The sequence below is a fragment of the Neofelis nebulosa genome, chromosome 12, assembly GCF_028018385.1.
Source record: "Neofelis nebulosa isolate mNeoNeb1 chromosome 12, mNeoNeb1.pri, whole genome shotgun sequence".
Classification (NCBI taxonomy): Eukaryota; Metazoa; Chordata; class Mammalia; order Carnivora; family Felidae; genus Neofelis; species Neofelis nebulosa.
In genome coordinates this window covers 77,744,249-77,768,908 of record NC_080793.1, presented here as the reverse complement: position 1 = coordinate 77,768,908, position 24,660 = coordinate 77,744,249, and the positions used below count along the sequence as shown (strand labels likewise).

At 45.5% G+C, this 24,660-nt stretch overlaps 1 protein-coding gene across 3 annotated transcripts in view; it reads left to right on the top strand.

The window, feature by feature from the left end:
* The window catches only part of PCSK5 (proprotein convertase subtilisin/kexin type 5), a 452,999-nt gene that overhangs the window by 24,569 nt on the left and 403,770 nt on the right, over positions 1 to 24,660 (top strand). For all 3 annotated transcript variants that reach the window (XM_058695668.1, XM_058695669.1, XM_058695667.1), the window contains exon 2: positions 18,060 to 18,164. In XM_058695668.1, coding sequence (XP_058551651.1) covers positions 18,060 to 18,164 — 105 coding nt within the window. The remainder of the gene's footprint in view (positions 1 to 18,059; positions 18,165 to 24,660) is intronic.

Sequence of the window (24,660 nt, the reverse complement as noted above, 5' to 3'; positions counted from 1 at the left end):
ACAATGATCCTGCAGATAAGATCAGCAGAAGGAGAAGGGTTAGGCAATCGGAGATTGAAAAGGAATTCCAGGCCCATAGGATAGCAAGTGCAAAGGTCCTGAGGCTAGGTAGAGGGCCCTTGGGGTTTGGAGGCCGATGAATGAGGAAGTGCTAGGCAATGGCACTAGGAAGGTATATAGGAGTCAGATGTGGTCGTCCTCTTGGGCCAAATAAAGGCATTTTGGGTTTATTATAAAAGGAACAGGAAATAACTGGCCACCTCTACAAAGAGGTATGATATTATCTTAATTACATACAACAGTGTATGGGGGAGCACTTTAAAGATGGCAACAGGGTGTGGCTATAAACAGTTAATTGTTACGTGGGACGGAACAAGACAAAAACATGCGGCCTGATGACTTAACCTGTTTACAGGGTTGTCAGATTCTTAAAGCGAGCCGTGGTGCTAAAACACGCAGAGAAGCCAAAACATCGGCGGTGTTTTTATATGTTTCGGGGCCAAGTGTGTGTGCGGAGGTGAGGGGCGAAAGAGCTCCTCCGGCAGTATTTTGCGTAAGCCGACGTTCACGTTTCGTTGGCCGTCAGCACGCATCTGCGGAAACACGAGACGTCAACCGAGAATTCGCCTCACGTTAAATATTTGCCCCTTGGGGATTGAAAGGCTGGATAGTGCATTTATGCAGAATTATGAATTTGTGGTTGTTGAATATCGTGGACAGGGAGCATGAATAAAGCAGGACTCAAAGAGGAGATGTTGGTAATTTGATGCAAATAAAGCTTTGCTTTATAAACTGAGCAGCGTATCTGCTGATAATAGTTGGGATGACTTTATTCATCTTCTCGGTGGTTGACGAACCCGCATTCACATGGGTGAAAATAACATTTTTTGCTTTGCTGCAAAGACACCCAGTGAGATAGAATAACCTTTTTCTTGAAGAGGAGGAAAAACCTGATCTTTGTGGCTGGAGACATTTATTGAGAATTTTGAAATTGTTATTGATCCTTCTGTATGGGAAGCAGAAGCCGAAAAGATACAGTCTGCGTAAAGCAGAATATGGCAGGACCTAACGGTTATTGGAAGACAACTTTTAATTTTTAATAGTTATAATTATTAGCATGTATATCACCTGGGAAATTTTTGTTCTGGAAACTTGACTCGGTTCTGACACGAACCGACGTGCCACAGATAACTACACCTCTCTTACTGCTGTGAACATTATTAATGTTTTTAATTATCTCCTAGAATTGAGTTTGGGTAAAATTCTACTTTAAATCCAATTTTATGGTAGACCTAGGTTGGGCTCTTAGCATTTATAAAAGGGGGAAACGTAGAATTAACCCCCTCTTTTTTACCGTACAGATGGTACGGGCTTGTGGAAGGGTCGATTTGTACCTGCTCTTGGCCTCACAGGTCGACATAGACAGCAAAGTGCGTCCTTTTAAAAATGTTGCTTCACCGGGTCACGCGTGGTTCCCAGTTCCCCACCTCTTCCCCGTAAGTTGGTTGAACAGGGCAATGGCCAGATTCTGATTCGGGCTGGGGCGGGGCACGTCACTGTGCATTTCTGCCAAGTTCACAGGGGACACCAGTCCAGCTGCTCTTTGGCTTCCGGTCCCGGGGCCACACCTGGAGGATCACTGGGCGTGGATTTCGACTTACTTTTCTCAGCGTTGCTGTTTGCATTGTGTAATTCCAAATGTTCGAAGTGAGGCCTATGAGCTTTGACAAGCGGACGTAGTCATGTAGCCACCTTCGTAGTAAAGAGACAGAACAATTTGGTCACCTCAGGAGACTTGCGTAGCGCGTGTTTGTAATCTTGCTGTGCCCCTGACTCCTGGTAACCGCCAACGTATTTCCTGGTCTATATTGCCTTTTCTAGGATGTCATATGAATGGAGTAAGATAGTATGCAACCTTTTGAGCCTGGCTTCCTTCCTTTGCGGTAATGCATTTGAGATTCGTCCCTGATGAATTCATCAGTAGGTTGGTCCTCTGTATTGGTGACAAGTATTGCATTGTATGGATTTGCTAGTGTTCTACCCATTCGCCGGTTGTAGGACATTGAGTCGTTGCCAGTTTTTGGTGATGATGGCTAAAGCCACTCTAAATACTCACGTACGAGTTTGTGTGTAAACGTTAAGTTTTTGTTTTTCTTGGGGAAAAATATCTAGGGGTGGGATTTCTGGGTCATCTAGTCCGTGAATGCTTAATCTTGTAAGAGACCGCTGAACTGTTTTTCGAGGATTCTCGGCGACAGTGTATGAGCCTTCCATCCTCACCATCACTTGGTATTGACGTTTTTTCTCTTATTTTTATCTATTTTAATAGATGTGTATCTGTGACATCCTTAATGTAACTGGCCAAAGAGATATAAAAAGAGGAGCCAACCTCCCCTCTGCCTGGATGTAGCTAGAACCTCACATCTGGCTGGAAACTTCACCTACTTTTCCTCTGCCATTATGTCACATGCTCGTTTATCCCCTGCTCTGGGCCCAGTTTTGGGGTCACTGTCCTGCAAGTGATAATCTGCTAATCCCCAGGAAGGGCCAAGATGGGGACAAAGGTACAAGGCTTCCGTGAGCAGCCATTAGCAAAGATAAGTGGGAGCTTCTCCTCCTAATCATCTTGTTTTAGTGACTGGAGGTTTGCACCTCTTCATCCCCTTTATCTATTTCATGCACCCCCCACCACCTGCCCCCTCTCTAGAAACTGCCAGTTTGTTCTCTATATTTAAGAATTTGTTTGTTTGTTTTGTATCTTAGATTCCACACATGAGGGAAATCATCTGATATGTGTCTTTGTCTGTCTCATGTCACTTAGCCTAATACCCTCTGGTTCCATCCATGTTGTGGCAAACGGCAGGACCTTATTCTTTTTTATGGCCCATCGTTGTCCCTTCCTCTATCCGTGGACACTTGGGTTGCTTCCATACCTTGGCTGTTGTAAACAATGCTGCAGTGAACAAGGGAGCACCTGTCCCTTTTACAGTTAACTCTTTGTTTCCTTCAGATAAATACCTACGACGTCTACGGCCATACCACCCTGAACGCGCCCGATCTCGTCAGATAAATACCTACGAGTGGAATTGCTGGATCTTACGGTAGTCCTGTTGTTAATGTTGGGGGAAACCTCCATACTGTTTTCCATAGTGGCTGCACCAATTTGCATTCCTACCAAGAGCGCACAAAGGTTCCCTTTGTTCCGCATCCCTCCCGACACTTGTTACTTCTTGCGTCTTTGACGCTCTCCATTCCGACTGATGTGAGGTGATCTCTCACTGCATTACCCTGATGATGAGTGATGGTGACCGTCTTGTCAGGTGTCTCTCGGCCCCATCTGTAGGTCTTCTTTGGAAAGAATGTCTCTTCAGGTCCCCTACCCATTTTTATATCGGATTGTTGGTTTTTCGGGTGTTGCGTGTGTAAGTTCTTTGTATCTTTTGGCTGTTAGGCCCTTATCAGATCGATCATTTGCAAATTCAGTAGGTGGCCTTTTTGTTTTGTGGATGCTTCCCTTCCCTGTGCAAAAGCATCTTGTTTTAGTGTAGTCCCAATAGTTCATTTTTGCTTTTGTTTCCTTTTGCCCGAGGAGACGTATCCATAAATATGTTGCTAAGGCCAATATCCAAAACATCACTGCCTATGTTTTCTTTTAGAAGGTTTGTAGTTTCAGATCTTCAGTCTGTTTTGAGTTGACTTTTGTGTGTGGTCCGATTCCATTCTTTTGCATGTGGTGTCCAGTTTTCCCGGCACCATGTGTTGAAGAGACTGTCATTTCCCCACTGGATATTCTTACCTCCTTTGTCATAGATTAATTGGCCATGTAGTTGTGGGTTTACTTCTGGGCTCTCTATTCCATTCCATAGATGTGTGTGTCAATTTCTGAGTCGGTGCCATGCTGTTTTGATTACTTAGCTTTGGAGTAGGTCTTGAAATCTGGGCTTGTGACATTTCTAGCAACTTATTCTTTTCTTAATTGAGGATGACAAAGCTATCAAGTGTCCTGAATATACGTAGGCTCTATCACGTGTTTTGAATGCTCACGCCCTTCAAAGATTCAGAATCTTCCCTTTTAAGAACAAAACGTGTGATTTCAAATGCCGCAGAGTAGGGGCGCCTGGGTGGCTCGGTCGGCTAAGCGTCCGACTTCGGCTCAGGTCATGATCTCACGGTTCGTGGGTTCGAGCCCCGCATCGGGCTCTGAGCTGACAGCTCAGAGCCTGGAGCCTGTTTCAGATTCTGTGTCTCCCTCTGTCTGTGACCCTCCCCTGTTCATGCTCTGTCTCTCTCTGTCTCAAAAATAAATAAACGTTAAAAAAAATAAATAAAATAAAATAAAATAAAATAAAATAAAATAAAATGCCGCAGAGCTCAAAATAGCCTCTGTTTACCAATATAATAAAATATTAGGAGTTCTAAATCTGGTTATGCTAAATACAGTTTTCTAATTATTTTTTTTTTTTTTGAAGGCGAGGAGGGCTTTTGAAATAATTAAAGAAATGAATCAACGAACAGAACATGCCATTTATACTGGTACTGAAGTCAAAGTAATTAGAGATTTTTCTCATTTAAATGTAGTTTAATTAATTAGATAGGAATATTTGAATGGAGATCGCTGGACTCAGAGTAGATCGTTCTATTTCTGCAGAATGACATGCATGGATTAGAATAGTGATTCTTCACCTTGGTTTTACATTAGAATCACCTAGAAAGCTCTTTTAAAAATAATACTGATAACGCTGGTCTTAACTCAGACTCTCTCTCTCTCGCTTTTTTCTAATGTTTATTCATTTTTGAGAGAGAGAGCGCACGCTTGCTCATGAGTGGGGGAGGGGCAGAGAGAGGGAGACAGACTCCAAAGCAGCTCCAGGCTCCGAGCTGTCAGCACAGAGCCCGACGCGGGGCTCGAACCCACAAACCGCGAAATCCTGACCTGAGCTGAAGTCAGGCGCTTAACCGACTGAGCCACCCAGGCGCCCCTTAACTCAGACTCTTAAATCAGAATCTCTGGGGTCAGTGTGGGGAGACCTAACATTAGTATTTTTTGTGGTGCCCATATAACAGAATATATATCCCATATATTCTCCTGTATAACAGAAGTTGAGAATCGTTGAATCTAAAGGGAAAATTTACCATTCCAGCAGTAATTGAAGAAATGTTTCTCACTATCAAAAGATATGCTATTTTCTGTTTGTTTCCCTATAAGTCGGATTCAAGTGGCTAAGGTGATCAGTAATGAAAAGAATTTAGACCTAACTTCAGGCTATGTGTGCTCTTTCTCTCTCAGCCTCTCTTGGACTCTCTATTTCCTTTGTGGGTGTGTGATGTGTGGCTTACAAGCAGGTGGAATAGGTTAAATATTAAACAATAACTTCTTTTAGTTTCTCCAGAAATTACTTACAGATGGGGTTTTAAAAACTTGGTAAAAAAATAGCAGACTCTAAATAGCAGTAATGAATGTTCTTATCTGAGGAATATACAAGGATTATTTTACGTTAAGGACGTAATTACTCATTTTGGACCCACATGGATCGAAGGAAACAAAAGCCTAATGCCGTTAACAGTTCATTCTTAAAGAGCTGTTGCAAACACGGTGTATATCGGATGCTGAGCCCAGTCCTTATCTCATATACTAATATGAAAAATCGAGTTCCTTTGAGGGAAATATTCTGATGGAGCAAAGAAGACGTCACTTTCAACCTTGCGGTGGACAAAGCGGGGTTGCAGAGTCAAGTCAGAAAATTAGCTCCATTTTCGTAGAGACTTCGTTTTGTTTACTCTGTCTGCAGTGTCTCTGGATCGCTGCCTAGCATATTGTACACACTCAGTAAATGCATTAATGTCTCGGCAGGCTATCAATGTATGGAGTAGAATATAGAAAATGGCATTCAACTTTCACATTCACATTTGCACTTTAGAAATTAAAATGCAGACCGGAGGAGAATCACATTAAAAAGGGCTTCTGAGGATGTTTTTTTTTCAGTGGGCCAAGTTCATTCTCAAACGGAAAACAAATACTTCAATGTTAAGCTACTTCTAATTAGAAGAACCTCACCAAGGGAAGTCATGGGATCATGGACGGCAGCCTGGCTCCATCCTACGGGGAATTGACGTGTGTTATGTTCCGGGCTCCATTTTCTGGGGACGTGTTATACGTGTTGGCTTGTCTGGGGAAAGCAAGACCTTAGGGAAGACGTGGTGCATGAGGAAAAAAAAAAAAAAAAGGAAAAACTTGGGTGGTCAGATGACCTTCCCAGCCTGGCCCCACAGGCTAGGACCAGGAGTCGTGAGCGGACTTAGGCTACTTCTCTGGAAGATGTGTCTGACAAATAGGCTACCCCAGGGGTGCCTGGGTGGCTCAGTCGGTTAATCGGCCGACTTCGGCTCAGGTCATGATCTCGCGGTCTGTGAGTTCGAGCCCCGCGTCGGGCTCCGTGCTGACAGCTCAGAGCCTGGAGCCCGTTTCAGATTCTGTGTCTCCGTCTCTCTCTCTGCCCCTCCCCCGTTCATGCTCTGTCTCTCTCTGTCTCAAAAATAAATAAACATTAAAAAAAAAAAAAATAGGCCACCCCAGGAAACGCGTGCTCCATTTGAAGAATGGATTCCGCGTCCAGTGGGGTAAGTCGGGTTAAAATCCTGCGATGGTGTGTTTTCCAATTCTGATATTCTGCGATTTGCTGTGAGGCAAGTCTCGTGTCGTGGGTGACTTGGTGGGGCCGACTCTAGGTTTCTCACTTGAAACTGGAACATTTGCTGCTTCCTCTTTCTCTGTCTCGCATTTCCTTTGTGAAATTGTGTCTGTTTCTTGCTTGCTCGGGATTTGTAATAAGGTGTTTTTGATTACTTGCTTTTCAGATGAACTCCAGGGACCTAGAGTCTCCCACACTCTGCTCATCAGGTGGCTTTAGAATAAAACAATCAGGCCTCGTATTGGTGAGGGCAAGGAGGTGGGATCTGAGCGTGCCCATTCAATCAGCGGTAAAACAGAACCCTTTGGATACATTTTAAGGAAAAGTTAGGGACGCCTGGGTGGCGCCGTTGGTTAAGCGTCCGACTTCAGCCAGGTCACGATCTCGCGGTCCGTGAGTTCGAGCCCCGCGTCGGGCTCCGGGCCGACGGCTCGGAGCCTGGAGCCTGTTTCCGATTCTGTGTCTCCCTCTCTCTCTCTGCCCCTCCCCCGTTCATGCTCTGTCTCTCTCTGTCCCAAAAATAAATAAAAAACGTTGAAAAAAAATTAAAAAAAAAAAAAAAAAAAAAGGAAAAGTTAAAGTGCTGTAGAAAAGGCTTAGATTTTTGGAGTCACACACTTTCTCGTCTGAGCGTGTAACTCACCTTCTCTTGTGTTCCGACTCCACTTCCTGCCCCGTAATATTAGAATACGTCTTCTCCCTTTGTTGGGAAGGTAGGAGAGAATTTAGGAAAGCGTCAGTAAGTGGTTGCTTCAGTTATAAGTAGTGTTAGCTACGCAATGGCTTTGAAGAAACCAGCCGTTTGCTAGTTCTCTTTTGCTGGGCAAGTGGCTTCATCTTGGTTTTCAGTTTTGTTATTTCTTGGTTTTCTTTTGAGGATTAAATTTGATGGTGCTAATACAGAGCTTAGCAGAGTGCTGGGCCAGTATTTTTTTTTTTTTAATATTTTTAAAGTTTTATTGATTTATTTTGAGAGACACAGAGACCGTGTGCGTGGGGGAGGGGCAGAGAGAGAGAGAGAGGGAGAGAGAGAGAATCTCAAGCAGGCTCCGCACCGTGAGCGCAGAGCCCGACGTGGGGCTCGAACTCACGAAACCATGAGGTCGTGACCTGAGCTGAAACTCCGAGTGGGACGCTCGACCGACTGAGCCACCCAGGCGCCCCAGTGCTGGGCCAATATTAAACCGTTATTCTATTGGTACAGTGCTTTGGAAATTGATCATTGAACACCCAGAGAGTCCACAAAATTACCAAAAATAAATAGACCCCGGTTTCATTTCCTTTGCTCCTCACTGGATGTCTACCGACGTACTGGCTCTAGCTTGTGGTAGTTTCTTATTGCTCCCATGACACATAGTCACAGACTCGTGACTTAACACAAATGCGTTATCTCACAGTCCTGACGACCAGAAGTCCTAACCTAGAGTGAAGGTGTCATCAGAACCACATTCCTTCTGGAGAGTCTAGGGAAGACTCATTTCCAGCCTCTGGAGGCCCATCCGCGTTCTTTGGCTTGTGGCTCCTTCTTCCACCTTCCGAACCAGTGGCATAGCATCTTCGAAACCCTCTGTCTTCTTCTCTTTCTTTCTCTCCCCTCACCCGTCTCTGATCTGTGCTCCCGTCTCTCTCTTTGACCCTCTATTTCCACCATCACATCTTGTCTGACTTGGCTCCCTTCCTCTTATAAGGACGCCTGTGATCACATTGGACCCACCCTGATAACCCGGGACAATCTCCCCGTCTCAGAATGCTCTATCACAGCTGCACAGTCTCTTTTGCCACGTACGGTGACGTCTTCATAGGTTCTGGGAATTGGGATGCGCACATTTGGGCGAGGGACAGCCTTCAACCCATCACGTGCCTGCCTATCTTAGAACATTGCACTGAAATCATACAGATGACTCATCTTTCCTTGAGCACCCTGATTAAAAAATATGCATATATATGGTAGTGCCTCCTCTCTGAATTCATGTGCCCTAACGCCATTTTCTGAAGAGCTCTCTGAAGAGCTCAGATGCTGAGCCTGAACGTGAAGGGATTTAGGAAGGCATCACAAGGGGTCTCTGATTTTCGAAACTGAAGCCTAAGAAAGATCCCTTCATGTTATTTTGTAGCACTCCGTGGCCAGTGCAATTGTATCGAAGATATATGGTGCCAGACAATACTGTTTAACTTAGGATGGCCCTTGAACTTCAGCCTGAAGGGTACGCCTTAAAGATACTTTCTCACATGGAGATACTTAACGTTAAGTTGCCTTTGCATCCGCTCGAAGTGGATAGAAATATCCCTAGGAAACATCCCCTTGGTGTACAGCTGTTAAGAGCACAGTCTTCTGGGTAATTGAGATCTCTGGGTAGCTATGGTTTTAAATTCATCCTCAGAAAAAAACATCTTTTGGAGTTAAGAACACATGCTGTGGAGTTAGGCTACCCGGGATCCCCCTGAACTTCACGCTTTGCCGGCTGTGTGGCCCTAGGCAAGCTCTTGAACTTTGTAGGCTTCTTCTTTCTCGCGTGTAACATGGAAATCACGGCACTTGCTTCCCACTGTTGGGTGACGAGGACCCAGTGCAGTAATGCCTGGGTTTGCACTCCGTACATATTAGCGGTTCATCAGGTTTCTGCATTTACTTACCTTCTTCTTTAATAGTCAATGAACTCAACAGCCTTGTTATAAGTATCGCTTTTGTTCAGTGAGTCCGCGAGGTCATTGACTATGAAGGGACAAGGGAGGGAACTGAGAAATATAAAGGCAGACTTTGGCGAGTGGGAAATTCTCAATTCTCGGACACGTTTAACATGTGGGGACTTCCTTCATGCAACATTTAGTAAGCGTGACGCATATGTTGCATTATATGTTAACGTTCTGTCACAGAAGGGGTTAGAAAGAAATGAGCAAGAAACTTTCCCAAAGGTTTAGAGACATGCTCACTCTGGCTTTGATTACCCCAAGGACAGGAGCCATTCCTTCAATCGACACATTTGTTGGATAAGCCTAGCACTGTTAAGAGGAGCTAGGGTGAATCTATCAGTGAAATAAAACAAAAAACCCTGCCCTTATGGAGCTAATATTCCAATGGGGGAAGACCAATAACAAATGGGATAAATAAAAATAATATACGTTAATGGTGTTAAATGTTACAGGGAAAAGTAAGAAAGGGGGGGAGGCGGGCTATGCTGGAGGGCATGATGGCAGTTTTAAATCAGGTGGTTAGTGAAAGCCTCCCTGAAAAGGGGCATTTGGCCAAAGATCTGAAAGCAGAGAGGATGTGTGTCAGATTTAGAAGATTCCAGGCAAAGGAAAAGCAAGTGCAAAGACCCTGAGGTTGGCGTGTTCTTGGTGACTTGGGGGAAAGCAGTCATGGCCACCTTCTCTTAGGTTCTACTTTAAATGTCACAGAGTCTGGAACACAGGAGGCAAATTATTGCAGAGGTTTTAATATTCTCGGGGAAGCACAAAAGAGGCACCGGAGAAAACATTTACATGAAGGAGAAGCAGTTTATCTAGTTGCTGTTTCTGTAACTGTAAATGGAATTCAGCACGTTGACGTTTCGGGCCTTTCCACGCAGAGCCTTGGAAAGGGGTTGGTTGGTCAGTAAGACCTGTTCTTCTCCGTCTCACCTGAGCGGGGGGAAGAGATGTGGGCTGACAGGTGAATTCCAGCCCCACGTAACTGGTTCTTAAGTTTTCCAGTCTGTAAGTCATCTCACAGATGGGAGAGAGTGCACCAGAAATCCGTAGAGGGAAATTTATAACTTCTGAAATCAACGTTGTTGACGTACCATTGACGTACCCCGCCCCCCCCCCCGAGTGCAGCCATTTTTGTAGGAGGTCGGATGACTGTTGACAAATCTGCGTGCCCCGTGATGTGCTGATAAATACTAAACAAGTGATTCTTCCAGAGGAAAAGAAGCCCCAATTTTGTAGTCTTTGCCAATTTTTCCCGATACGTTAATACTTCCGTCCTTGTTGATTTCAAGTCACAGGTGTGACGTCATTGAGCAGGGTGTTGGGAGGAGGTGAAATGGGATTGTAAGCCTACGACGAACTGGTTCCAGCTCACCTAAGCACTTACCACTGATGTCATTATCACCGTCCTGAAGATACAGAGTATTCCCAACCGTCCACGTTTCTCCAGGTTCTCCCAGTCAGTCCCAGCTCCACGCCTAGGTTGTCGCTGACCTGTTTCCTGTCATCATAGTTTGACATAGTCCTAGGATTTCATACCAGTGGCATTCTGCAGGAAGCGTTCTTCTGCATCAGCATGAGGTTTGGAAACTCATCAACGTTGTTGCGTACATCAGTAGTTTGCTCCATTTTATGGCTGGGCATTTCGCTATGGGGATATACCACAATTTATTTTACCATGCACCTGTTACCATTTACCCGTTGCATTGTTTCCAGCGTGGGGCTCTTATTAAGAGAGTTGCTGTAAACATTCCTGTATCAGTTTTGTTTCAAAGTAGAATTTCATTTTTTTTTTTTTTCTGGGTAAATACCCAGAAATGGAATGCCTGGTTCATGAGGAGGATGTGTATTTCGTGAGAAATTACCAAACGATTTTCCAAAGATATTGGACCGTTTTACACTCCCACTAGCTACGGGTGAGAGTTACAGTGTTCCACAATCTTAGAGCATGGTATTGTCTGTCCTTAACCTGTAGGCATTTGTGTGTGCGTACAGAACTATTATGATTTTAATTAGCGTTTGAGCATCTTTGCACATGCTCATTGGCTGTTTGCATATCTCCTTTTGTGAAATGTCTTTTCAAATTCTTGCCTGTTTAAAGAAATGTGTAGAATGGGGGTCAGTTACCTTTCACAAGGGAGTTCAGAATTTGGGGAAATCTGTAAATTAGAGAGGGCGGGAGGGGAGAACAAGGCAGACAGCGTTCATGAAGGTGACCACAGGGCCCTTGACATGACTGCTTCGTGACCAGGGTGACCAGGTTTGATGGGGAGTTGTCTCAGGTTAAGCGCTGAAAAGCTCCATGTCCCTGGAAACAACTCAGTCCTGAGCATGGTTGTTCACCCTCTAGAACTGTGTATGAAAAATTTGCAAACCGTGTGCCTGGAGTATAAAAAAATGCACACACTCTATACCTGGAGTCATTAGACTGGAGAGGATCTTAGCTACAGCACAGGGGAGACTGTTGGTGGTGAATGAATTCAGCAAGGCTGCACAGCTGCTCAATGGGGTCAAAGTCACGATAAAATATGGGTCTTCTGGCTCCTAGCCCTCTGCTCAGAAGTCAATAGCTTACTTGTGACATAAGCATTTAGGGACACCTGGAAGGTTCTCTCTTGTTGGCAGAAAATAAAAAAAACCCTCCAATCACCCTCCAATCGTTGTCTGACAGTGTTTGTTTTTTAAAGTTATAGATATAACGGACTCATTTATTTGGCTTCAGTTTTGATTTTCTGATCAAATTCAGTTGTTCCTGGAAGAACTAAGACATTGAGTCTTATCAGTCATGTACCCTTTAGTATAAAATGGTTTCTTAAAAAAAACTTTTCTAAGAGCAGTTTGGTTTGAGAGAGGGTCACGTTAGGGAAATTCTGGGTGCAAGGGTGAGAGGCTTCCTCTAAAGAAGAAAAGGCACAAATGCTTGACAGAATTGGGAACAAAGGATGAAATTTATCAACTTAGTGTCAAATAGGGTTATGTTCCGAGGCCGGGAAGAGTGTGTGTATGTGACTGCACAGAAAAGGAGCTTGAGAGGGGCCAGAGGGAACGAATTATTCTCCTTCCTTTTAGGTGGGATTAAGGAAAAGGTTGAGCTTTGGTGATTCTGCTCTTGATTTTATACTTCCTTATACACCTATGGTTTCCGATTTATTTATAAAATGCCCCTTTGTTAGTTATATATTGTTTCTTGTTTTAGCCCTTGTTGGTATTTCGTGACAGATAAACACAGTCATCTTTTGTTTTACGTTACCCTGGAGGAGCTAGATGGAATGCCTGCTTATAGATAACATTACTGCTCTGTTTTCATACTCTGTCTTTCTTTTGAATAACTCCCAACATGTTATGACATTTTTCTTCTTAATGTTTATTAAATGCCCTCAGCGTGCTCCGTGCCGTTGAAAGAATATAAAAGACACAATTCTTGCCAATAAAGGACATGCATATTAATAGAAAAGAGACACAAACATGCTTTTAAATCTATATATTTAGATTTTAAAATGTGTGTCCCTCTGAAAGGTGAAAGATTACTTTGTTCGAATGATGGAGAATGATTGAACTAATGCACACTGCTCATCAGCCGTGGTCTCGCAAAAACAAAAACAGCATAGAGACGTCTCAGCCTGCATCACCTTCCGCACCATAACCTTGGCAGTTAAGGTGGCATGAAATTATTTCTGCTGAAACCAGCCTTAATTTGATGGTCCTGTTATACGAGAGATTTTGAAGCAGCTCTAGCTCTAACGTGTGCGACGTTAGCAGCTCAAGGCTTCCGATGTTCACGTCGTCAATCAGTAGTCTTTGCCGAGAACCTGTTCTGTGTTGAGCCGTGTACCGGGAGCTGGAAACAGAATGGTAAGCACCGCAGTTGTGTCTCCATCTCCCTTGGAACGTACAGGCATAGAGTTGGGAGCACAGACGTTGAACACATAATTGTTCTAATCGAGGTATAACTACGGGCGTATATTTTTGATTCTGGGAGCTGGTAGGAGCTTAGCTGGCCTGGGGGGTTGTTTTTAAAAAAATTTTTTTCTTTAGTTATTTATCTTCAAGAGAATGAGCCTGCGCAGGGAGGGGCAGAGAGAGAGGAGGACAGAGGATCCCAGTGTGGGCCTCGAACCCACGAACCCCAAGATGATGGCCTGAGCCAACGTCGGACGCTCAACCAACTGAGCCACCCAGGCGTCCCTGGCCCGGGGGTTTTAAAGACTTTCTACCTGGGGTGACAGATGAAGGAGGAGAGGGAGGAGGCAGGGGGGCTCCTTGTCCGGCAGGTCAAGGGAGCAGCAGGTCTGACACAGGGAGCTGAAGAGGCCAGTGCAGCCTGAGTCCAGGGAACTGAGAGCCCGTGTGACCCATGCTGAGGCCAGAGAGCCGGGTTAGGCAGGCCCCGCAGGTCGGAGTAGGAGGATGGTCTTCGTTCACCGAGCACGGTGAAACACGTAGAATAGTTCCGGGCAGAGCATAGATGTTACGATGATAGGATTACTCTGCTTTACTGTATAAACTATATTCTTCGTTAGCGTTCAAGGTTTCTTTTCACAGCACAGGGAAGCCCCTACAACACGTAGGCAGGTGAACTGACGTGTGGCATAGCCAAACTTGCCTTCTGGGGCATTGCTCCGGCTGCTGTTGTAGAGAACAGAGTTGAGAGAGGAGATCTGGTGCACGTGGCTCTGAGAAGACCAGAAGCAGGTGTATTCCTCGAACAAGAGGTGGGAACAGACACAGTGAGTCATCCAGGGGCCTGTGGCTGACGGGTGCCCCATAGCCCGTGACTCAAGAGGAACGTGACTCGGAGGGGCTCTAAGTTGTACGAGAGTGTGTCAGGGGTTGGCTACGTTCTCAGAAGTTCTGATCGGTCCAGTTTTAAGAGTTAGTAGGAAGCCTACGACGGGACCCACTGGTTCTACCTGGGAAGGCATCTCAGTAGAGACTATTAAGTAGCTTGCAGAACCGGTCGAGAAGCCCACGCGTTCAGAATCGTTCCCCCACAGCCACGTCACGGAATGGACCTTGGCAAGAGTTGCCGCTTCATCATCAACAAAACGCCGAGGAACGGGGAGGCTTCCCGCTGCTGCCGCTGGAGGTCTCCTACGATCTCTTACCAGTTCGTCCGGAAAACGGGACGGGCAGCACGGATGCGCAGAAAGCTTGCAGCCAAGACGTCGAGACTCCTTCCACCCCTACGGCCACGCACGTAAATGCCTCCGAGCACGTGCCCCACGATGCCGTGGTCCGTCTTTGACTGGTAGAACCTTAGTCACGTCAGAACCCTAGCTGCACCGAGTCTAGCTTTTTAGCTTCACAGTGTAGGAGAACTCACCGGAAGGATGGGGGGGGTGAGCCCACCTCTAGGATGCACCCTACTACCTGGGTTCACCCCGATGCGCGACATCGAACAGGAATTTGCGTTTTCCCACCTCACCGTGCTAGCTGTATACACGTGGGCAGAGCTTCGATGACCTCCTTCATCCAATTAGAGGGATGAGGTTTATCTCCCAGGGTTCCTGGGGAGCATTAAGCTAAATATGACAACATGTACAAGAGCAGTCAGCTGCCTGGTGCGTGGTGGGCATTCCATAAATGAGACATCAGTCAGTCCCCGGACACCATTGCACCACTTTCCCGAAGAAACAGAAGCCCTGAAAGGTGGAGACAAAATAGAGCTTACCGCCCGAGAGATTCAATGGCCCGCATAAACGCGGCTCTTGTACCGGGCACGCAGACTTTGGGGAGCACATTCGTCCCCGGAAAAGAAGGTGGGATTTGAGTATGTGCCCTTTAATGTATTTGTGTGATTTCTTTCATTTTTAAATCGTTTTTGTTCATTAAAAAATAACGCACACACATGAACGGTGAGAATAAGAAAGGCCCTCTTTGCAGTTCGAGTGTTCTTCCTGAAACATCCTCTACTCCTAAGCATATACGTAATTCAGATTCCTTCTTTGGTCTCCTACAAAAATTGGGTCCTGTGGTCTCCCTCCTTTCTTTCTTTCTTTCCTTCCTTCCTTCCTTCCTTCCTTCCTTCCTTCCTTCCTTCCATCCCTCTTTCTCCATCCCTCCCTCCCTCCCTCCCTCCCTTTACTACCTTCGACCTATGGATTATAGCTCGTTGTTGAGTTGTTTGTGTTGTTCCGCTTTACAAACTTTGCTCTAACCTCCATTCTCAGACATAAGTGGCCGTATCTGTCCAATAAATTTTAGAAGTGGAAAGCCTGGGCCAAAGGTTAGGTACAGCTTATAATTTATGGATAGCACCAAATGGCTCTCCAAACGGTTGTCTCAGGGCTTGCTCTTGACCAATCCTACGCAAGCCGCATTTGTGCCTACGTCCTCGCCGAGAGCGTATCATCAGACCTTTTGACTTTTGCCAGTTACGTAAGGGAATTTAAGAGGTGATACTAGGGTAGACCAAGAGGAATTCTGACCAAGGGATAGAGGCAAGGGATTAATTGCAGGATAGGAGGTGAGAGAACATAGGACTTATATTTAAATTGAAAGGGAGAGTGGTAATGTGACGCTGTGTGTCAGGCAGTGGCTTGACCAGGCAGTGCTTGTGTGACTACATTCAGTCCTTATAACCACATTCACCCATAAACATTTTTTTACCCCCCGTTTGACTCCGGTATCTGTCCACTATGCCACCTGTGTCCTTATTTTACAGTTGAGGAATGAAGGCTCCAAAACGGTTAAGTGACATATCTAATATCCCAAAGCAAGCGAAGCGAGGACAAGGGTTCTGTTTTCCAGCTTCGTACACCTTACAGAAGGCCGGGATTCCAGTCTTTACCAACGAGGCCATAATGGATCTGAATATGTTTTCAGGGTATATTTCATCCATATTTGAGTTTACTAGTTCAATTGAGTTCAGTTATTTCCTATAATCAAAGCGTTTCCATTATAGTTGCATGGCCGTGGTCTGCAACTCACTGACCCTTTTCACACTGGCGATAGGTTCTGTGTAACGTTCTTCCTCAAAGATTTTCTGTTCCTTTCCTCAAGAACTACGGTGTTTACCCAAGGAGCACTCTTGACAAAAGCTACATGAGATGAAAGCTCTAAGCTTCTTGGGATTTTAAGATTTTCTTATAAAGGATTACACAGCCCATTGTGAATTCTACCCTTAGTCCTCAGGAATCTTAAGATTGGCTCATAAATCCCTCCTTGAAACACTCTTGGAGACTGAGGCTGGCATCTGGGCCCTCCCCCTCATTGTTCGCTGCTGCTTCAGACAGAGTCCACGATCTTTTCTGGGTACATCTGGGCAGTTTCCCCGTGAGTTAAAAATGTGTGACTTCAAATTGTCAAATCTAATAATGATTAGAGACCTTAAGTTAGAGCATGAAGTCCCAGTGAAGGCATGACTCTTAAATGGTGCAGTAGTTGGGTTGATCATCCCTACTAGAGGGGTGCGGTGGATAATTGAAAATGTGATGGAAAGAAGAAAATTAAAAAAAAAATAAACCTTTTATCTGGAAAAATAAAGCTGGACCAATGACTTTTTTTTTTTTTTTTTTTTAATTAAGAAAGCCCAACTTTTGAATTGTCCTGGTTGGAAAACATCCTGTTGATGGTCATTCTTTTAGGGCAGAGCCATGGTCTTCTGGAGAAATAGCCATTGGATGTAATTACCCAAAGGGGGGGGGGAAAGGGGGGGAGGGGGTCAGTGTCAAAGAATGGAATTGGAGAGCTGCAGTGGTCTTAGAAATTAACTAGTCCAACCTCAAGTTTTATAAGAATGGAAATGGAAACACAGCGAGTACATGGGATTTAGCCAAGAAACCACTTCTGAGCTGTGTCAGCCGGAATGAGAGCCAAAGTCTTCTGTCTTCGTTTGGTGTATTGTTCAATTTCCATGTATGTGATCCGTATCTTATAATCTGCTGAGAGACTATGACTGCCTGGGATTTTGTTTGTTTGCCTCAAGTGGACAGTGACTCGTTTTCAGAGCTATCCTGAACAGACCTAACTTTTTAACTGAACAGAGGGTACACAAACGGGAAGATGAATTTGTTAAAGAAGGGACTCAGATAACATAGACCAAACTGTTCTTTTGCACGGGATGCTTAGTCGATAGGTAGGGTCTGTGATCTTTGTCTTGTTTTAGAGACTGCTATCCGACTTTGAGCTTTGCTGTAAATGAATAACTGCTATGTATTTATACTGTCTACTTAAATCGCGAAACAAACCAAGTGGTGTTTTCTCTGTGAATGACCAACTGCTCAGGACTTGTTTCAAACTGATGATATAAATAATCTAACAAGGTCCCTCATTGTACATTTCTCGCAGCAAACAGAACGCAATGTGTTTTTATAACCAGATAGCTATTTGATTTTTTTTTTCTCTTTCCCACATTTGGATATAAATGGATATAGAATTACTTAAAATGCTGCATATAAATTAAACATTAAAAGGGAGATACAGAGAGGCTAAGCTGCCCCATTATAATCTTTAGTTCCGCAGTCCCTGCCTCAAGGACACTCCATTTCATATCACATGTCCTTCTTTTGAAAAGTGATCACCAAGGTTCAAGTAACATTTAAGCATAGCAGACAACTGCATAATTTATGGGCCTTTTTTTCTTTTTTGTTTTGTGTTCTTATTGTAATGAAAAACAGGAAAACAGCAGACTCCCTTGAACTCCATTAACTCCTTTTTGTTCTTCCCCTCCTGTCTTTGCAGATCGGAGCCCTGAAGGACTATTACCATTTCTATCATAGCAGGACGATTAAAAGGTCAGTTCTCTCGAGCAGAGGAACCCACAGTTTCATTTCAATGGAACCAAAGGTAAGAAGAACCAGTTGGGTGGGGACCAAGAGGCAAAGCTTCTGCATTTTTCATTGGTAATATCACACTGGGAACTGATGACCAGCGTGAAGGTTCAAATTTCAGGAGGTGCCATACTGTCCTTTGGTCCACTGTCTTGGCTTCCTCTTCAGACAAACATAGACGATGGCTTGATTTGCCCCGGAATATGCCGTTGCCGTAAACCACTGGTACAACAGCCCAGGGGGATCATAAGGATGGGTCCTCCCGGAGAAGGGAGGAGTGTGGTGGGAGGAGATACTGATCGATTCAGAAGTACTGAAAGAATAAAAATTCCACACCATCGTAACAAGTCGCACATAGATCTGGGGTCCTATGCGGACTCCATAACGGGGTCTCTAACAGAATCCGTAGGTCAGGCCTCAGGTCGCCATGGATCCTCACAATTTCAGCTGGCATTGATAGAGCCGTGCCATTGGCCACCCGGTGTCTGGGACAGGAAGGACACTGAACATGGAAGGGATAGAAGCCGGCTCCTGCCCTCGAGGGAGGGCTCGTCAGGTGTCTTTCTTGTGCGTTGTCTTTAGTCTATGCCCTTTTCGGTTATACAGACAACATACCCCTTGCAAGTACGTAGAAGGAGGTGTGATACGTCCACGTTTTCCCACTCCATTCTAGAGAGGTGGGATGGTTCTGCACTGGGAGGTAGGAAGCTGAAGGATGTTAGGAACAAAGTAGTCACTGGCCGCTGAAACTCAGGGTGCGTTACATACCCATCCTTATTAAGTTACAGAAAGGCCTTGACTCCGAGAGGGAGCTACTTGGCCCCCCAGACGTGGCAGGCGAAAATCAGAGGAGAGAGCAGCTGTACCAGCCTGCCCTGGGTCCTCTGTGGGCTCACTGGTGACTTTGTATTGATTAGGAAGGTTTCCTTCCCCCATTATGTTTTGCCACATGAGCTCATTTTCAAATAAATTGGCGAACAAGTCCCTACACGTGAGCAGTAGCAGGTCTCGCCTAGAGATTCTGCGAAAATTGCATCCCTTATTAGAGCAAGAAGTCTTTATTTGAATTAATATGCAAATCGTGTTTGCCACTGGAAGTCCTGCCCTCTGCCAGGTGCCATGGTTCGCCTTGTTTAATTTGTTTCTGGAATAGTATCACCCGGCGTCCGTGATCATGAAATTGCATCTCGGCGATTTGAGGAAGCACATTTCTTGTAGGTCCCAATTTTCTGTAACCCGGTTTTGGGTTATAGGAACAGCTCCTAAGACTTGCAGTCCGGTGGCCTGAGGATTGTAAATTTTTTTGCCCACCCCCCCACCCCCCCCCCCCCCTTCATCTCCACTCAGAATTGAACGTCTCTGGAAAAGCAGTCTGTCGGGACGTTCTTGAATTAGCTAAATTTTTGAAGCAGAGTCACGTTTTTCATCTGCTAACCAACTTTCTTGAAGCTTTCTTGAACTTCAGTAATTAAAATGATTCCAATTTCGTAGCTCATGTGTGTAGTCAGTGTGAATTTGAGAAACCAAATACGAGTTGGGTTGGGAGGTAAGAACAGAATGTAATGAGGCATTGTGTTCATAATGAAGGGTTTACTGAATGTGGAGTTGTTTCAGACTCTGGTGTTATCTTGGGAAATCTTGGTCTTCCTTTCCTCTTATCTCAGTGCATCGGATAGCTTACTCGGGATCCGATAGAGACCTTGGATGCCGGCCCACATCACACCCGGAATGTATGCCCTTCTTCACTGAGACCAAAGGGGTAGGGCCATCTCAGGCCAGCTCTCGGGGACGTGCTCAATTCCCCTTCCTCCTCAATAAAAAGAACACCCCTTGGGAGAACCATACCTAACTCTTTATTCTGACGCCTCCTGCCCGCGTTCCCACCCAGCTGTTTATACGAGAGGCCGCAATCCTACCAACTGGGCCTGTGGGGTGCCTCAAATTGGGGGCTGTCTACAGTTTCTTGCAGATATTTCTTACAGATCGTTCATTCATTCATTGGCCATTTCTTGAGCCTCTAGTATATGGCAGGCCCTGGGTCAGGCTCTGGGGATTTGGAGATGTAGTTGTGCCCTAGGAGAACTCACCGCAGGCCTCCACAGTCGCCTTCAGGGAAACTCAGCACATTACGGTGCTGTTCAGCATGGGGGATGGGGGAGCAGGTGTGAGGGACGTGTGCCACATTATTCCTCCTGTTCCAGCTCCCTCCTTGAAGAGCTCAGGCCAACATGGGTCATTATTATTATTATTATTATTGTTTTAAAGTTTATTTATTTTGAGACAGAGAGAGCATGAGCAGGGAAGGGGCAGAGAGAGAGAGAGGGAGAGAGAATCCCAAGCAGGCTCCGTGCTGACAGCACGGAGCCCGACACAGGGCTCAGTCCCATGAACCGTGAGATCATGACCTGAGCTGAAATCACGAGTCGGATGCTTAACCAACTGGGCCACCCAGAGGCCTCTCATTATTACTATTTTGTAATGTTGAAAAACTTTTTACTTAGAGCAGTCGCAAAAACGTGCAGAATCCCTATGTAAGCTGCCCACATCCCCCAAATGTTGTTTACGTTTTCCATTTTACCATTTGATCGTATTCTCTCTCTCCTCTCTGTCCACACTCACAACGCACACCCCGCCCCCGCCCCCCCCCCCCGCCCACACGTGTAGGTGTGTGTCCGTAGCTGCGTCTAGAAGTTTTTTTCTGAAAATTTGGGAACAGATTACACACACGAGACACCTTTCGCTCTACATATTTCACTGTGTATTGACTAAAACCAAAGACGTTCGGCTACTATAACCAGAAGTACAAACGGTTCACGTTCTGGCCAAACTCTGGACATTAGAAGTCATTTAATGTTATTCTCCAATCTAGCGATTTCGTACAAGCTTTGCCAGTTGTCTCTGTTCTGAGCCAAGAATACGTGTGGTTGTGTTTTTCCCACGCCCTCTTTGTATACCGTGTCAGACTAATTTTTATTTTTTCTTCCTCTTTCAACTGCTAGCGCTTTTTTTGCAAATTACGCACACACAACATCTGACGTAGGCTCCAGGCCCTGAGCTGTCAGCACGGAGCCGGATGCAGGGCTTGAACCCATGAACCATGAGATCATGACCCGAGCTGAAGTTGGATGCTCACCCTCCTGAGCCCCCAGTCTTCTCTACTTTAAAATGACTGGTTTCCCCTTTCTGATGAATAAGTGTTTTGTGCGGAGATCCTTTGAGACCGTGTCACCGTGTGCTGGCTAACTTTATGTGGCCAACTCACAGCCGATCTCATTGGGAGTATAAACCTAGTGTCCGCGGGACTTCCTTTCTTAGGAAGGTCTTCTTTTCTTTGCCGTTGGGTGTGTGTATGGTGGACGGCTTGGGTGCTAGAGTGGAGGCACGTGTGTGATTCGGGTGATGGGGCCACGTCAATGGCTTGGAAAACATTGGCAGTGCGTCATTTCTGATTGCCGTTATCTTCAGAGAGAGAAACTGAACCAGTGAGTTGCAGGAAATACACACAGTAAACACATCCTGGCTTTTGCTTCCTGTAGTAAATTGCACGGTTCCCCGCCCCGCCCCCCCCCCCCCCCCCCGCTTTTGTTTTTATTTAGAGGGCTCTAAAGAAGGAAATGCAAAAATGGTGACACTATAAGAAGGATCTTCCTGGTGCTAAGAAAACGCTCTGGTCAGTTGGGGTGCATGAGCCCAGGGAACAAGAATAGCCTGGTTTCCATGTGTTAACATTATGTTATGATTAGCTTTTTAATGACAGCGATTCACAGACTTCTAAGACAGCATCCCTAGTATGGTAATGACAGTCTTGCAGAGAGTGTCGGTACATTATTACAGCAGTTGGATCACTGACTCTTACGACACTCTTATCCGTGTCTTTCTTTCTGACTGGCCAGCTTTTCTCCAAGAGACCTCAGCTAAATTTCAGGAATGACGGTTTTGAGTTAACATTCTCCGAAGCCTCTTATTAATCTGTTTAGAAATCTTTGCCAGCCCTTTTGGTCAGGGAGGCTGTCGTCTGTAGAGAGCTTCAGAATGGAAGTTCTTTATAGCTTTTGTGTTGCCCATGCAGACACGGGCAGGGGCGGAGGTGGGATTTTTTTTTTTTTTCCTTCTCCTCCTTCTTACCCAGAACAGAAAAACCAGAATCCTAAATTTCCTATTCCAGTCCTTTTACTGAGTTCAAGTCTGTTTACAGGTCAGTTTTTATCCAGATCTAGGATAGAATCACCTTCTTTAAAAAAAAAAAAAAAAATTTTAATATTTTTTTTTTTTTGAGAGGGCGGGTTGGGGGAGGGGCAGAGAGAGAGGGAGACACAGAATCCGAAGCATCCAGGCTCTGAGCTGTCAGCACAGAGCCCGACGCAGGGCTCGAACTCACAAACCCTGAGATCATGACCTGAGCCGAAGTCAGATACTTAACTCACTGAGCCACCCAGGGATCCTTAAGGTCACCTTCTGCTATGGGGTAAGGGATAGGCACCTCTCCTGTCTAGTTTCTTCCTAAAGTTCAAGTTTGTCAAACCGCCCGATCACGTGGATGTGTATGACTGTGTATCTCATTATAAAAAAAACCTATTCGTATAATATTATTTACTGCAGAATCGTAGGACCTTTAGATTTAGACTTCTCTCTTTCCTACCAATGCTGGCATACCTTCCAGTGTCGTCCTAAGAGGGAGTTTTTCAGACCTGTTAAGTAGGCCCAGTGACAGAGTTCAGTACTGGACAAAGGAAACATTTCTATAATGGAAGAGATTTAACTTGTTGAGTTATAACCTGCTTGCTTGTAACTTCTACCCATATTTTTGCCTTCCAGACTTCTACATAACAGCTCTTTAAATATCTGAAGCCCCTTACTTATTCTCTGGAAGCAGTAATCGTCCCTCTGTAAATGTGGGCCAGAATTAAGTGCAAGCCTTTAGCTCACAAAGCTATTGCCCATTCATTACATTTATACATAAGCCATTTCCTCCGAAGAGAATTTTCCGGCTGAGGGTTCAAGCATCGTACGACGACAATAAAGGGGTATAGAGAAAGGAAGGAGGAGAGAAATGAGGTGCTTGGATGTGGTTAGCAAGATCAGAAGGAAATCAGACCTGGGAAAGAAGACAGGGAAGTTCAGGTTCCTTCCTGACCCCAGTCGGTACCTCCTGTGCCCAGGATTTGATTTTCAGATGACTAGCGTTTTTCCTCTTTTTGCCTCAAGACGGAAAGACATGTGATCATGTGATGGGGTAAGTGTCCTGGAGTGTTCCTGAGGGGCTGTACAAATCCATGTCGTATCAGCCAAATCCCGTTTCCCCATGGATTCACCTTGTCCCTTTGGGATATTTTGCCTCCGCTTCTGATTGATCTCTAATTGGTCCAGGCAGACAACTAGCACAGTAGTTACCTCTTTTTCGTAGCTCTGAGACAGACTAGTTCTAAACTCTTCGCATGCATCCGATCACTAGCAGAGCCTTGGAAGTGAAGAAACCTTGTTTGGTGAGAGATACATGCTCAGAAGCGTCTGAACTCAATCTTCCCGGACTCCCAGCCGTGAACCGCAGCTCCGCCTTTTTCCTAATAAGACTGCACTTGGCCTGACGCGGCTGCGGAATTGGCTTCACCTGAGTTCAGGTGCTTCCTGTTCAGGCCACGCTCCATTTCCTCTCGCCCCACCTGCCCTCATTCCAGCCGCTCCTGTGAACTGTTTTTCTTTGGCAGCTTAATTTTCTGCTCTTTGCCTTTAAACGTGATAATAGCTTAATGGTTTGACTTTCTTTCGTGAAGTGCCGGTTTCTAATCGAACATTCCTGGGCTGGTGCCCATCCAGCCGTGTGCGATGATCCTGGGTGTGTTGAGGTGGGATGACAGTGGCCGTGTTCTCTCGGGCAGGCACCCGAGGCCTTGTGTTCTTGGCAGCTGTCATCACTGTGACGGTCGCGCATATGCCTCTCAGTGTGTCATCGGTGAGCGACAGTTACCGAGTGTCCCGAGAATGAGTGCTTCTGGAAGCAGCATGGGCTTGCTTCCGATGATGTGTAGGGAGGACGTGGACGTGGCAGTCAAGGGGCATACTGGGGGCTCTCTTCTTCCAGACTGCCTTTTTTGCCGCCTTTCCAGCTGCAAAGTGCAGCCGTTATACTCAAGTCCTGTCTCGTTTTGGGTAGCGTTTCCGTGTCTTTGAAAAACCCCTCTAGAACACATATACACTTGGCAAAAGCCTTTCGGCCGCGAGTTTGCAACCTTTGGCACATTTATGGTGGCAGGATGGCTGGGAGTATGGGGAGGACGGAAGGAGGCATGTATAGATTCCGCTGTGTTCTCCACCGCCCCTTCCCTACAGTCTTGTTGTCAGGTCTACCAGATGTCTGGATGGTCAGTGGCCAGAGAATCAGATTGTACGCTGCTGGGTTATTTGGTGGGAAGGTTTGGGTCGCGACCCAGATCCCTCATAGGCAGGAGTGAATTTAAAAAAACAAAAATAAAATTCTCAGCGACTTTGGAAAGGTGGCCAAGTCTTTGTTAGAG